The sequence below is a fragment of the Hemitrygon akajei genome, chromosome 3, assembly GCF_048418815.1.
Source record: "Hemitrygon akajei chromosome 3, sHemAka1.3, whole genome shotgun sequence".
NCBI lineage: Eukaryota > Metazoa > Chordata > Chondrichthyes > Myliobatiformes > Dasyatidae > Hemitrygon > Hemitrygon akajei.
Genome location: NC_133126.1, coordinates 154,672,800 through 154,689,482, shown reverse-complemented (window position 1 = coordinate 154,689,482; position 16,683 = coordinate 154,672,800). Strand labels below are relative to the sequence as shown.

Sequence of the window (16,683 nt, the reverse complement as noted above, 5' to 3'; positions counted from 1 at the left end):
ACAGGATAGAAATGAGCACTTTCTAAATGAAGTGTTAGAGAGGCTGGCAAGATCAAGTGATGAGGGGATATGACAGAAAAGTTCTGTAAAATTGAACTCAAAATGATAAATAACTTCAAATCAAGACAAGGAAAGGGAAGCGTCAACTGCCATTGACTAGAAGTTCAGTCAATGTACTGTATATTCAAATAGTGGTTAATATGCTGCTTATTGGAATTGGAATGTTATTGTCACATGTACTAAATATAGTAAAAACTTTGCTTTACATTCTGTTCATACAGAACAATTTGTTAAGCCATGCATTGAGGTAAAATGATAACAGAATATAGAATAAAGTGTAACACTGACAGAGAAAGTGCAGTGCAGGTAGATTTTAAGGTGCAAGATCATACCGAGGTAGATAGTGAGGGCAAGAGCACATCCTGTCATCCTAAAGAACTATTCAGTGGTATTATATACAGTGTGTAGAAGCTCTCCTTGAGCTTGGCAGTACATGCATTCAAGGCTTCTGTATGATAGGAGAGGGGAGAGGAGAGAATGTTTGGGGTGGGTGCATTCTTTGATTATGCTTTACTAAGGCAGAGATTAAGTATAGATAGAGTTTGTAGAGGGGAGACTGGTTTTCATGTTCTGCCAAGCATAACTTTTCCCAGTTTCTCAGAGCAGGTGCCATACTGAACTGTGATGCATTCAGATTGAATGTCTTCGATTTTGCATCACTAAAATTGATCACAAAAAGAAATTAAGAAAGCGGCAGAAGGAATTTATATTCAGATTTTTTTGGAACATGAAAATCTTTTGCTCATGTTAATCTTTTGAAGGGAATGATGAAGAGATAAATGGGCCTTATGTAGATACCAGAGAGGTAAAGAGTGCAGAAAGCTTCAGAGGGAGAAGTCTATAGCTGTATACAAAGCAAGTGTGCCTTATTTCCACTAATACCCCATAGTTCTAGGATTCTAAAATTGGTTTGGTACAGACAATCACAGGACCACTTTTCTCTAAGTTACTAGGAAGCAAGCAATACATTCTCCTGTTCTTCCTCAATTCTTCATATTCTTTTACTGCAGTTCTGAACAGAGGAAGATGTAGGTACATGAATTCCTTTAATATGTGTTGGTCTTTGCACACCAGCTATCATCCAGACTTGACAATGTGAAGTCTTGGGCCAATGATCAGTGGCTCCAAGACAACTGCACACTAATTTCTGTGCACAGACTTGGTCCAAGCACAACAACTGAAGTTAAACACAAGAGATGCAGGCTGAGATCTCTGCAGAGGAAGGCATCCATCCTGTATTTTGTCCTGGTTTCACTTGGGGTACGGCACTCAAACTATGCCAATAGTTACTGGTTGCCAGTAGGATTGAGCTGTGGCAACATGCACAGAAATACTTTGATGTGTACTTAAAGAATTGTAATCTGCAGGACTACAAACTCACTACGAGCTAATGGGTTCAGGCTCCTTTACAACCAACATAGATAGTGGGCTGAATGATCTAAATGCCATGATTAATGAATGGCTAATGTGTTTGACACTTCACAGGTAATCAAATCTGGGCTGAATATACTTTCACATCTAACTGACTCAACCAGTCATTGCATCGGGTCACCATCTGCAATAACAGTGCTCATACTCTATTCTCCCCATTGTCTACAAGTGCAGTCTTATGATGAACCAAATTACTGGCTTCTAACCAAATGCTTAACCCATAACCTCCTTGACAATGGCATCATGTTTCTTCCTATGTATCCTGTCATGGAGACCTGTGTTGCCCAAAATGTGAATCAAACAACTAAATCTTTAAAGTTCCTCAGTAGATTCCTTATTCTCGTAAATAAAACACAGAAGAAACCAATAAAATATATGAGGGATGATTGATAAGTTCATGGCCCAAGGTAGAAGGAGTCAATTTTAGAAAACCTAGCAAATTTATTTTTCAACATAGTCCCCTCCTACGCTTACACACTTAGTCCAGCAGTCGTGGAGCATACAGATCCTTCTTTGTAGAAATCGGCATCTTGGACCTCCAGAAAGTGGTCCACAGCATGGGGTGATTGATAAGTTCCTGGTCTAAGGTAGAAGGAGATGAGTTATTAACTTCAAACTTTCTGCAGAATCACTCAAAGAGTTGCATTGCATGTGCATGTAATGAGAGCTGTATAACTCTTAGGCCACAAACTTATCAATCACCCCTGCTGTCGACTACCTCTGGAAGTCTAAGATGTCGACTTCTACGACGATGGGATCTGTATACTCCCCGACCGCTGGACTAAGTGTGTAAACGTAGGAGGGGACTATGTTGAAAAATAAATGTGCTAGGTTTTCTAAAATTGACTCCTTCTACCTTAGGCCACGAACTTATCAATCACCGCTCGTGCTGGTAATTTTACACATGGATTCAGGTTCCTTTTAACTACATGGGTACTGGGAGGGTAACTGCACAACCTGGTACAAACAATCATCCTTTCATACAGCAACAGATGTAGGATCAAGGTAACATGATCTTATTGGTAGTGGCAAGCCCAAGATTAGACACCTGCAGAGTTAACGGAAACATAAACGTAGGCCATGCCTTTTTGTAACTTCGCTGCATCCTGGCTGACCTTTTACCACAGAAACCTTGTCCTGCATAGCAACTTCCCTTAATAGACGGAATAGTTCACTTCTCTTAATAGACAGAAATCTATCAGACTTTAATCATGAGCTTCCACTGCCACATAGGTAAAGATTTCTGTGTCTATAAGAAAATATTAACTGAAGTTCAAAGTTCAGAGTAAATTTATTATCAAAGTACACATATGTTATACTACGTTGAGATTCATTTTCTTGCAAGCTTTTACAAGAAAAAAGAAATGCAATAGAAATATATGAAAAATGTACATAAACAAACAAAAGACTGACAAAGCAATCAATGTTGAAAAGACAGGGTGTGCAGATAAAAATAATACTGAGAACATGAGTTGTACAGAGTCCTTGAAAGTGAGACTGCAGGTTGTAGACTCAGTTTAGAGCAGTGGCCAGTGAAGTTATTCATGATGGTTAAGAAGCCTGATGGTTATAGGGTAAGAAGAGGGTATTGGCCTGGATGTTGAGGGTCTTTGATTGCAGATGCTGCTATCGTGTGGAAGCACTCAGTAGTGGAGAGGGCTTTGCCTGTGTTGGACTGGGCTGTATCCACCACTTTCTGTAGTCTTCCCTGTTTCCAGGCATTGGTGTTTGAATACCAGGCCATAATACAACCAGTTAGAATACTCTCCACTGGGTATCTATCGAAGTACGTCAAACTTTTTGACAATGCCAAACTTATGCAAACTCCAAAGAAAGTAGAAGCACTGTTGTGCCTTCTTTGTAAAGACATATGAGTTGGTCCCAGGTCAGATGCCAAAGAATTTAAAGCTACTGATCCTCTGCACTTCTGTTTCCCTCATGATGACCTCTGATTTCTTCCTCCTGAAGCTGATAATCAGGTCTTTGGTTTAGCTGGCGTGAGTTGTTGGTGTGACACCACTCAACCTGATTTTCAGTCTCACTGTTACGTTACTTTGATTCAGCCAACAACAGTGCTGTCATCAGCAAACTGAGGGATGGCATTAGAGTTGAGCAGGGATGAATCCTTTGGCTCACCGATGCTGATGTTCTGGCCAATTCATGGTAACTGGGTCTGTCAGTGAGGAAATCAAGGATCCGGTTGCACAGGGAGGTACTGAGACCCAGGACGGAGTTAGTGCTGAATTTTGAGGGAATGATAGTGTGCAAAGCTGAGCTGTAGTCAATGAAGAGCATCTTCATTGTACAGGTGTTCTAGAGCAAAGAGAAGAGCCAATGACATGGCATCTGCTGTTGACCCATTGTAATGACAGACAAATAGGAGTGGATCCAGGCCACTCCTCAGGCAGCGATGATATGCTTCATGACAAATCGCTCAAAGTCCTTCGCCATGTTGGATGTAAATGCTGCTGGACAATAGTCAATGATACAAAGTTCTTTTTAGGCACCAATATACTTGAAGCAAGTGGATACCCCAGAATGCCAAAGTGAGAATCTGAAGATGTCCATAAACACTCCAGCCAATTGACCAGCACAGGTCTTCAGTAGTTGACCAGGTATGCTGTCTGTGCCAAATGCTTTATGTGGATTCACCCTCCTGAAAGATGCTCTCTCATCACCCTCAGAGATTACAGGGCCATTGGGGTCCCACCCTAATGACCAAGCCCTGATCTACAAATTGTGACCCTTGGCTGTGGACAACTCAGTCAAATGGAACATCTACCCTATCTAAAGTTCCGTAAGTTTTGTGATCAGCATTCATTCTTCTAAATGCAAGAATATAGACCTAGTCTGCTTGATCTCTTCTCATAGAACTAACCCTCCAAAAGAAGCATTTAAATATTGTGTGGAGGGGGAGGTTGCTCAATTCTGTGACAGAGTGAAACACAGTTCTGGTTTTAGCATCCCAGGCAAACGCAGGCTCCATTTTCCAGGCAAGTGTTTTCTTTGCCTTCATCGCTTTGAGAGATTATTCCATTTCATCCCATTCAACACAACACCAGAGAGCTTCACCTTTCCACAGCCTGAATTCATTCCACCTCAGTTAAATTCAACTTGTTATTGCAATGCATGTTGCAAGGAGGATAAAAAGAAGCATCAGGGGAGTGTAGACAGGCTCAGTGAAAGGTCAAAGGCACGGCAGATGGAAAAAATGTGTGACACAATCCACTTTGACAGGTTATTTCGAATAGGAAGGCATTTCCCCTCCAAAGCCAAAAAAGATATTGGTAATCACTGTCATTAGTGTCCTTGCAGATGAATAAGGAATGCAGATATGTTAGACTCTTTGCAAACAGATTTGAATAACAGTTTAGAGATGTCATGGTCCATTTATACAGGACCCTGGTGAGACCGCATCTGGAATATTGTGCTTGAATTTCAAGAACTTTTTCTAGTGACTAGGCCAGAAGAATAAGTAGTTCTTTCTACAAAAATAGTAGTTATGTTTTTGTTACAATTATAATCATGAAGAATCTGTTTTAAATTGATGTCAATTATTTAAGTATGCATATTCTTAGTTGTTTGAACATGAGTCATTTCTTACAGAAAGCAACATTAATAAAATACTAACTACTCAAATATATGAACTGCAGCCCCAAATAATTTCTTTAAGTGGAGAGAGCTGTTCCTTTTTCAAGAAGTGAGAGAGGGATGGTGCAATTTAATGCTGAGTTTAGAAAAGCATGGTATCTGCTCTTATTTATCCATCAATAACCTTTGGGAGTGCTGAACACTTCATCAATCTCCAGGAAAAAAGAAATTGGCCAACAATTTGTTTTCCTTCCTTTTCAGACAGATTACATTAGATACTAAGCTTATTAAAGGCAAATTGCTACTGGGAACTGAATCTATTACTTAAACCTTGGAGCCCCTTATTCTATTGCTAATTTATTTATCCAGTAGCTCAATGACAGCTCAAGAAATGTGATTAGTGATATCATAATTTGTTCTTTGATTAGGCTAAGGATCTTTGTTCAATTACTCCTTCAAAACTGTGCAAATGCACATCGTTTTTAGTACAAAAATACTCAAAAATATTTTAAATTCTGAACCAAATCGTATAGCAAAATACATACCAAGTGCAACAGTGCCCATTAGAAAGGGTTTTCCAATGCAGGAGAAATCATTGCTTATTTCTTGATGGATTTCAGAGCCCACAACAAAGGTCACCATTACCTGCAAAACAGAAGACGAAAGTTCTGGGATTGGGCAAATCTAAATGAGAAACATGATTAAACTGTTTAGAAATTCAACTACATGACACAAGCATTTTCATAGACATTAAATTGATTTCCAGTATTTAAATAAGCTGCTTACTATACTTAGAACTGATGTGGTTAAGTTGGTAGATGACTATTTCCTTTTCTGGAAGAAGTTGCACCTCTTTGTCAAGAGGGCTGCATTATTTTATCATGCCCTTCGGCAGTCGAACTAGCTGGCTGATGGGCAACTCCAAGAAGTTTGGAGTTGTGGCAGTGGAATGTTCTACCATGATTTTACAATGAGCGAGATCAACATTCTCTTTCCCCTGACATTCTGAGCCAAACCTGGTAACTTCCTGGGCTTCTGCTCTGTGAAACTACACCAACCCCTTTTTTGGATCTCAAGTGAAATTCAATACTTCTGCATGAGTCAGTGCTGTCATGCTTGTATCAGTATTACCCCAACCCAATAAGTTCCAATAGTGGCTGGATTTAATAGCTATCAACTACCCTTTAAGGCATGTTGCCATAGTACCAATGAGTGCAGGTTATCTTCACAAGGTGCACAGGGTTCCTGAAGTTACTCCTTTGCAGTCAGAGAATTGCAGCTATAAAAAGTGAAAGTCTGTGTTAGTTGGAGAGTCATGATACTCATGATCAATTTCAGCAAATTGAAGTGTAGACTTGAGCATGAAGGAAGTAAGACTGTGCATGCAAAACAATTGAAGGCAAATAACCAACCTGAGAACTGTCAGACAGCAGACAAAGAAAATGGCAGGCCTGTCCCTGATGGAGGGAGACTGAAAATCTCAGAAGCAATGCAAGAAGAACTTGTTGCTAGAGGCAGAGTCGAGAAACAAAATACTGTTTATGCACCTATTTCTGCCTCTGAGGACACAAAATGTGTTGGAGCGACTGTAAAACTAGTTTAGTTCACTATCATCAGAAACAGTGAAGTTACAAGTCGAGAACCTACTTAAAACCCACAATTGGAAGTAAAAAAAGTCCCCTAATATGGAATGGGTGTGTTTTCATATTAGTTTGTAATGTGGGATTATGGGTGAACACTTCAAGTCCAGGTTACTAATATTCAAACTGGCATTCATCAGTGGAAGTAGTCTTTAAGTAGGGAGTTCCAGCCAGCACAGCATTTCAGTGCAAAGGCTGTATGTAGACTAACAGAAGATTCAGACCAGATGTTCAGATTAATTTATCTATCCCATGTACATGAAAACATACAGTGAAACGTGTCATTTGCATTAACAATCAACACAACCTGAGGATGTGCTGGGGGCAGCCCACAAGTGTTGCCACACATTCCACTGCCAATATAGTATGCCCACAATGTTCAGCAAAGCATAACGAACAACAACTACAAAACAAAATAACAGCAACAAAATACACACAAAATGCTGGAGGAACTCAGCAGGAAATGAATAAACAGTTGCTGTTTCTGGTGGAGCCACTTCATCAGAAGTGGAAAGGAAGGGGGAAGAAGCCGGAATCTCTTTCCTCCCTTCCAGCTCTTAGCACTTATAGACAAGCCTCCAGCCCCAGGATGGACCACCTCTGGGCCTCCAACCTCCAGTTACTGGCCCGGACACAAAGATATTAGCCCCTGACTTCCAGAAATGCTATTGGGGCTCCGATTGCCAGACAATGGGCCTCTAAACTCCGGACACTCAAACAAGGGGTTTCTTCATTTGGACCTAGACTACCCGACTCACTTCAGTTTTCAACCTTTGGGCTTTGACCTTTGGTACTGACCCCAGGACTCACTGATCATTGGAATTTGAGCTCCAGGCCTCCAGACTCACAAGGACATCTAACCCTGGGATTTACCGACTGGGGGGGGGGGGGGGCGGGTGGAGGGAGGGTGCTCAACAACACTCCTGCCTCCTCTTCTGCTCACACAGGCCTCCAATCCTGGGACTCACTCACGTGTGGGGGGGTGGGGGGGGGGGGGGGTGGGCACTCACCAGCCTTCATTCACAGAGGCTACCGACCTTAGTCACTGATCATGGAACTCACTGGTATTCATCCTCAGTGCCTGCCAACCTGACACCTGTTGACAAGAATCACTGGTGTTTGTGCTCTGACCTGGACTCCATCTTCTGCCTGATGCTTCATTTACTGACCCTGACCTTCAACTCCCCTCTTCTCTGCCCCACAACCATCCCTACAAACCTGAAAAATCAACTGTCCTGAGTCACGACCTCAATGGATAGGGCAGCTCGATGCCATCTTAACCAGAAACAAATAGATAAAATGTCAGCAGCTCCAATGTATAGATCATGTTAGCATGAAGTGGCACAAATCAAATAAGCTGTGATGGGAAAGCCTGACTGTTACCATGGAAACTTCCCCTCTGCCATCCGATTCCTAAATGTACATTGGACACTTGGACACTACCTCATTTTTTAAAATATATAGTATTTACTTTTTGCACGATTTTTAATCTATTCAATATACATATACTGTATAAAGTATACTGAATAAGATTTACTTAATTATTTATTATTTTTTTCTTCTATATTATGTATTGCATTGAACTGCTGCTGCTAAGTTAACAAATTTCACAACACATGCCGGTGATAATAAACCTGATTATGATTCTGATTCTAACTCAGCACAATTTTGAACTGTAAAATGCTTTATTGCCACAAAGAATGGTACATAGACTCTGTATGCAAAACTGAGAACACATTTGCCTCATTTGCTCAGTTACAAGCAGTTTACAATATCTCTGCATCTAGTTTTTTCAAATATTTACAAATTCGAGATTATGTTAGGAAATATATACCTAATTTCGAAGTTTTAGACAAACATGAGTTGCTGGAGGCAATAAATAAATTTGATCCGGTTACTCGTAGTGCCGTATCCTATTTTTATCAGATCCTACATAATGAAGCTCGGGTGAATACTGCAGGTCTTAAACAGGCATGGGTGGATGAATTGGGTGTAGAACTGACAGAGGAGGTCTGGGATGAGTGTTTAAAGAGTATACATGATCGTTCAGTCAACGTCAGACACAGACTCATACAGTTTGAAACAATACATAGACCCCATTATTCCAAAGAAAAGTTGCATAGCTTCTACCCTGATGTTTCACCAGTTTGTAGTAGATGTAAATCTGAGAACAGTAACTTGTCACATTCATTCTGGTCATGTTGTAAGCTTTATGCATACTGGAAAAGTACTTTTTACTGTTTCCCTGAGGCTTATGGGAAGCAGTGGGAACCAGACCCACTCATAGCCACCGTTGGAGCAACAAGCTCCCTATTTTCAGCCAATAAGTATGAAAAAATGGCTATTGTTTGGAATGGTAATTGCTAAGAAGTTAATCCTGCAAATGTGGAAAATGGACTCTGTGCCTATGTACGATCTGTGGCAGAGAGAACTGGCAAATGCTTTACATTTGGAGAGACTGAGACTATGTAATAAGGACAGAGGGGACATCTTTGAAAGGATATGGGGCCCTGTATTGGTCTTTCTTACGGGGTGAGGACTGAGGTTTTTTGATGCGATGTACCTCTGCTGTGTATGTTTACTTTTGCCTTTATATTTTTCTCCCTTTTGCTACTCAATATTTAATCTGATTTTGTTAAGGTCGTGGTTTTTGTGAATGTGCTGTATTTTTTTTTGTTTGTAGAAAAGAAAGCATAAAAAATATATTAAGAAAACTGAGAACACAGCAAATCACAGCAGAGACACTCAAATAGAAGGGAAATAATTGGATCAGAAAAAAAGAAAATGGAGGTTAAAGCCACTGAAAAGGAAGGCAAGGAAGGACGGCAGTTTGAATATTATATATGCCAGCCGTAATAATATAAACAGTGATTTCACAATTAAAGATCAATAATCAAGACTTGTACAAGATTATTGACATTACCTGTTACATTAGGGAAACTACAGGTTGACCTTCACTAATCTGGCACCACTGGGACCTGAGGAGTGCCCGATTAGTGAAAATGCCGAATTACAGAAGGATCACATTAAGCAATAGCTAACCACCTCATTATACCTTTAAAATATCATGTATATCAGCACAAGTTAGATAATAATGAAACAGAAATATTAAATGAGTAGCAAGTGAAATTTTAATAAAGTAATATACTGTACAGGCACAGATAAAATAAAGCGTACAGGTAAATGTACAGGAATTAACTTAAACAGAAAAGTTGAGCACTTCTGCTTCTAAAGTGAGAGGTTTAATATACCTTCAGGCAAAGTTACATATCTGCAAGTGTGGGGTTGTCAGGATCATCACATTTCATCTTGAAAAATGAGTGAAGCGTCAGGAACTGGTGCTGAAACTGGCACAACATTGTACACCTGCTCGGGGCTTAATTTTTCATTGGAGACTAACTTGGCGAACACGTCAACAAACTCTGCTGCTGCTTCCTTCTCTGCTGAACATTTTTCACCACACACTGCACAACACTGTAAGCCGTGATGCTGCTTGAACCAATGAAGCCAGCCTTCACCATAGTCACACTCATAATCTAGCCCTAGTTCTTCATGAAACACTTTTGCTTGTTCCTTCATTATATCTCCAGATAGTTCAACACCTTCACTTACACAAAGATTAAGCCACATTATCAGCACTTCATCTAGTTCTGAACTTCTTCCGTCTTTCACTGTTTTTCTTATGCACATCTGTTTCTTTGAGCCAATATCAGCAAAAAGAATGTAGTAATTTTTCTTCATTTCTTCATATCGCACAGTGTGGAAAAGCCAAAGTTGTAACGCTCGCACAAGCTTTTCACTGATACACCACTGTCCAGTTTTCTTAAGAGTTCAACCTTATCGTTAATGGACAATGTGCGGTGTTTTTGCTTCGCAGCACGCGGTGCATTTCCTTTACTCACTGGGGCCATAACTGGGGTTAAAAAAAGTGTAAATGATATTAATAAATGCAGGAAAACAAGCAGGAATCGCCTGTCTGTGCTTACAAGAGCATGCCAACACATGAACAGATCTAGCACAAACAAAACAACGCGCAGCAGATTGGTATGCGGAAAATTTGATTATCAGTGCCAGATTATCGAAGGAACTGGATTACAGGTAGTTGGATTAGTGAAAGTCAACTCTACCAATTTTAAACTAACAGCCTAACTTTGCTAGGAAGTGACTGGTTGAAAGATTTCAGGATATTTATACAAGATTAAATGCTTCATAGCTAGGCTTGAGTAGGCTGCTACAACTATATAAAGACATGTTCAAAGATTCAGATATGGACACTGAGCAGTATGAAGCTTAAAGGTATATGAGATTGGATGACAGATTAATCAAGTGATCAACTCAAACCATTAAATACACAGGTGTGCAAAGCTCTATAGGATATTGATAAATGAGGCACAAAATTGTTTGGATGATCCTCAAGGCGTTAATCTCCCAGACAAAACCTTCTGACTCTGCTGAAATTTCAAAGATAGAGCAAAAGAGTTAAAGATCCAAAAGGCTCAAATACATTTATAATCAAAGAATGTATACGTGCTTGCGATTTCTCTGCTTACAGGCAGTCAAAAAACAAGGAACTTGAACGAACTCTGATGAAAAAGAAAGACCAACACCAAATATGCAGAGAAAGAGAAAAAAAAAACACAAATCATGCAAGTGACAGCATTCTGAACCAAACTGCATCCATAGACACGAATCCCTGGAGTAGACAGAGTAGGCCCAAAGCCTCAGTCCATCATATAGCAGGCCAAATCCCTGTAAAGCTCACAGACACGAAGCCCGTAGCAGTGGAAGCTGTCTCACCAAGGAGAGAGGAGTGAACATTGTAGAATAGTGAGCAAAATCAGCCCCCCCCTCACCTCTGATCCCGACACCCTATCTTTCCAAACTATCTGGGTCAGCATTTCAATCATCCAGACACTGGATTGTGCTGTATGCAAGTACCTGGGCCCAAGCACCATGATACACTCTGGGCCTAAGCCTCGCTACTAGCCCAAGGCCATTTTCAACCTCTCCAAATTGGCTTGGTCTTTAGAGCAATCCAACCTCACACCCGGTTTAGGCGTAAGGCATCGAAACTCCTCTGCCTCAATTCTTTTCCAAATTGCTCGTCCAACTCCATCTCTGACAGCGACACCATCTCGAACATGTAACACTCTGACTTTGCAACACACCAGCATGGCTGGTCCCTCAAGTCAGCTTCATCTCTGTTTGCCTCTTCATTGTTTGCGGTGATAGTTTACCACAATTTCGCACGGAATCTCTGACTACATCTGTATGCAGCTGGGCAGGTAGAAAGCTTTACGAAATTTAGACTTGCCCAATACCAATGCTCAGTTTATTGTGCATGAAAGTCAGCACATATTGGCAATTAAAAACCATAGGGTGGTGTACTTTTCATTATAAGTCAGTACCAGAATCATTCCTAGTAATTATAGATCTGATAAAACAATGGATTCACAGCACTGTTTGTGCAACCAGGATGGATTCTGACTGCAACCATCACAAACCATGAAAAGCTTACCTCTGACATCCCTTCTGCACCTACTTCCAAGCACCATTAAACTATGGCCCCTCGTGTTGGCTATTTCAGCCCTGGGAAAAAGCCTCTGGCTATCCACACGATTAATATCTCATATACACCTCTATCAGGTCACCTCTCATCCTCCATCACTCCAAGGAAAAAAGGCCAAGTTCATTCAACCTATTCTCATAAGGCCTGGTCTCCAATCCAGGCAACATCTTTGTAAATCTCCTCTGCACTCTTTCTATAGTATCTCATCCTTCCTGCAGTGAGGTGACCAGAACGGAACACAGTACTCCAAGTGGAGTCTGGCTAAGGTCTCATATAGCCATAACATTATGTCACAGTTCTTGAACTCAATCCTACAGTTGGATGAATGCCAACACACCATACACACTATTCTTTGATGTTAAGCTTCCAACTATGGCCTTCTTTCAGCCACGACTCAGTGATGCCCACAATGTCATACTGAGCAATTTCTAGTTGTGTCACAAGTTCATCCACCTTATTCTGAATGCTACACATATTTAAATATAGCGCCTTCAGTCCTGCATTCTTCACCCTTTTGAATTTTGTCTCTGTGGTACAATTTAAATCTTTACTCTGTCTGCATTTGTACCCAATCATTGGCTTGTCCTTCCTTACATTCATGTTACACCATTACCTACTTGTAAACCTGCTGGCTCATCCTCAGCTCTATCATACTGGTTTCCACCCCCTGCCATATTAGTTTAAACCACTCACAATAGATCGAGTAAATCTGCTCACAAGCAGATTGGGCCCCCTCGGATTCAACAGCAACCCGATCCTTTTGTACAGTGCCCACTTGCCCTCCAGTCTACTCATGGATAGTCAACATGGCTTTGTGAAGGAAAGATCGTGCCTCACGAGCCTGATTGAGTTTTTTGAAGAGGTAACAAAAAAAAATGATGAAGGTAGGGCAGTGGATGTAATCTACATGGACTTTAGCAAAGCATTTGACAAAGTCCCTCATGAGAGACTCATCCAGAAAGTCATGAGGCATGGGATAAGTGGAACCATGGCTATTTGGATAAAAAATTGGCTTAAAGGAAGAAAGCAGAGGGTAGTTGTGGAAGGAAAGTATTCTGCCTGGAGGTCGGTGACTAGTGCAGTGCCGCAGGAATCTGTCCTGGGACTCCTGCTATTTGTGATTTTTATAAATGACCTGGATGTAGAGGCGGAAGGATGGCTGAGTAAGTTTGCGGATGACACGAAGATTGGAGGAGTTGTGGATGGAACTGTAGGTTGACGAAGGTTACCAGAGGATATAGACAGGCTGCAGAGTTGGGCAGAAAAATGGCAGATGAAGTTCAATCCGGACAAGTGTGAGGTGATGCGTTTTGGAAGGACAAACCAGAAGACTGAGTACAGGATTAATGGTCAGTTACTTAAGAGTGTGAATGAACAAAGGGACCTTAGGGTTCAAATCCATACATCCCTCAAGGTCACTGCATAGGTTGTTAGGGTAGTTAAGGCGGTCTATGGGATGCTAGGCTTCATTAACAGGGGAATCGAGTTCAAGAGTAGAGAGGTCACATTGCAAGTCTACAAACCTCTGGTGAGACCACACTTAGAGAATTGTGTTCAATTCTGGTCACTTCATTATAGGAAAGATGTGGAAGCTATGGAGAGGGTGCAGAGGAGATTTACCAGGATGTTGCCTGATTTGGAGAACAGGTCATATGAAGCAAGGTTAGCAGAGCTGGGACTTTTCTCTTTGGAGCGTAGAAGAATGAGAGGGGACTTGATAGAGGTCTACAAGATTATGAGAGGCATAGATAGGGTGGATAGTCATACCTGTTTCCCAGGGCACCAATAGCAAACACCAGAGGGCATATGTACAAAATTAAGGGAGGGAAGTTTAGGGGAGACATCAGGGGTAAGTTTTTTACACTGAGGGTTGTGAGTGCCTGGAATGACTTGCCAGGGATGGTGGTGGAGGCTAAAACATTAGGGGTATTTAAGAGCTTCTTGGACAGGCACATGGATGAAAGAAAAATGGAGGGTTATGGGGGAGTGTGGGTTTAGTACTTTTTTTAAAAACGCTTTTTTATTGAGTTTTCAAATAATTACAGAAATAAAATAAAATATATGAAAAAAATATATATACCCATTCCCCCCTCCCCCTTAACCCCTCCCCCCAACATCCCTATAGAAAAAAAATAGAAAGAAAAAAAAGAAAGAGTGCCTGGATATCGGAAGATCCCCACATGTTCCATGGAGTTCGTAATAACATTAGTATATATATTTATTTCTTTCCCCAACTAACCAATTATTTCATCTTCGGAGCACCTATACATTTAATCCTGTCTTTTGTAAATAACGGCACCAAATTTTCAAAAATGTTTCATATTTATCTCTTAAATTATAAGTAATTTTTTCAAGTGGAATACAGCTATAAATTTCCTTCTTCCAACGATCTATACTTAAGTATGCATCCGATTTCCAAGTATCTGCAATAGCCTTTTTGGCTACTGCCAGTGCAATTTTTGTAAATTCTTTCTGATATTTATTCAATTTGGGTTTCGGTTTTATCCCTTCAATATCGCCTAGTAAAAATAATATTGGATTACGTGGAAGTTGTGTTCCAATAATTTGTTCCAATAAAACTCTTAAATTTGTCCAAAAAGGTTGAATTTTAGAACAAGACTAAGTAGAATGTAAAAAAGTACCGATTTCTTGGTTACATTGGAAACACTGATCGGATAAATTTGGGTTTAATTTATTTATTTTTTGTGGTGTAATATATAATTGATGTAAAAAATTATATTGTACTAATCTTAACCGGACATTTATTGTATTTGTCATACTATCAAGACATAGTCTTGACCAATTTGTTTCTTCAATTTTAATATTCAAGTCACTTTCCCATTTTTGTCTTGACTTATGGACTCCTTGTTTAATTGCCTGTTTTTGAATCGTTATACATACAAGAAATACATTTTTTAATCTTTCCTTTTTGAATTAAAGTTTCTATTTCATTAGATTTCAGCAATAACATTGTTTGACCTAATTTTTCTCTTAATTAAGCCCTTAGTTGGAAGTAACAAAAAAGAGTGTTGTTTGATACTTTATATTTATTCTTTAATTGATCAAATGACATTAATATACCTCCTTCAAAACAATCTCCTATATATCTAATCCCTTTTTGAAACCAATTATATAAAAGTTGATTATCCATTGTAAAAGGAATAAGTCTATTTTGAATTAAAGATCTCTTTGCTAATAAAGATTTTTTTGTCTCATCATCAACATTTATCTTATTCCATAAGTCAATCAAATGTTTTAATATAGGAGATTCTTTCTTTTCCCGTATCCATTTAGATTCCCATTTATATATAAAATCTTCTGGTGTATTTTCTCCTATTTTATCTAGTTCTATTCTAATCCATGCCGGTCTATCTTTCTCAAAAAAAAAAGATGCAATAAATCTAAGTTGATTTGCTTTATAATAATTCTTAAAATTTGGAAGTTGTAACCCTCCTAGATCAAATTTCCATGTCAATTTTTCCAACTATATTCTTGACATCTTACCTTTCCAAAGAAACTTCCTCACATATTTGTTTAACTCTTGAAAAAACTTCTGGGGTAGTTGTATTGGTAGTGATTGAATTAAGTATTGTAGTCTAGGGAATATATTCATTTTTATGGTATTTACTCTACCTACTAATGTTATTGGTAATACCATCCATTTATCAAGATCTTCTTGAATTTTTTTCAATAGTGGTAAGTAATTTAATTTATATAAGTTCTTTATATCATTATCAACTCTTATACCTAAATATTTTATACCATTTGCCGGCCATCTAAATTGAGTTATTAATCGACATTGACTATAATCTCCTTTAGTAAGAGGTAAAATTTCACTTTTATCCCAATTTATTTTATAAGCTGATATTTTCCCGTATTCTTCTAATCTATAGGATAATTTACGGAACGAGTGCAATGGGTTTGTTAAATAAAGCAGAACATCATCAGCAAATAAGTTAATCTTGTATTCTTCCTGATTAACTCTGAAACCCTTAATATCTGGGTCCATTCTAATTAATTCAGCTAATGGTTCTATCGCCAACACGAATAAAGCAGGTGATAATGGACAACCTTGCCTAGTTGACCTTGTTAACTGAAATGGCGTTGAAATTTGACCATTTGTCACTACTTTAGCTTTGGGATTAGTATTTAAGGTTTTAATCCATTTTATAAAAGATACTCCTAATCCATATTTTTCCAATACCTTAAATAAAAAATCCCATTCCAATCTATCAAATGCTTTTTCTGCATCTAAAGCAACTGCCACACTCATTTCCTCCCTCTTTTGCGCCAAATGAATTATACTAAATAACTGAGTTACATTATCTGCTGATTGTCTATTTTTAATAAATCCTGTTTGATCCATATGTACTAATTTTGGTAAGTATTTAG

General features: G+C 39.3%; 1 protein-coding gene across 8 annotated transcripts in view; it reads right to left on the bottom strand.

Annotated features, from left to right (window-relative positions):
* Positions 1 to 16,683, bottom strand: part of LOC140725529 (uncharacterized) — a 467,652-nt gene that overhangs the window by 261,001 nt on the left and 189,968 nt on the right. For 7 of the 8 annotated variants that reach the window (XM_073041107.1, XM_073041104.1, XM_073041102.1 and 4 more), the window contains one exon: positions 5,628 to 5,727. The exons of the other annotated variant lie outside the window; for it this stretch is intronic. In XM_073041107.1, coding sequence (XP_072897208.1) covers positions 5,628 to 5,727 — 100 coding nt within the window. The remainder of the gene's footprint in view (positions 1 to 5,627; positions 5,728 to 16,683) is intronic. 8 annotated transcript variants of the gene reach the window in all.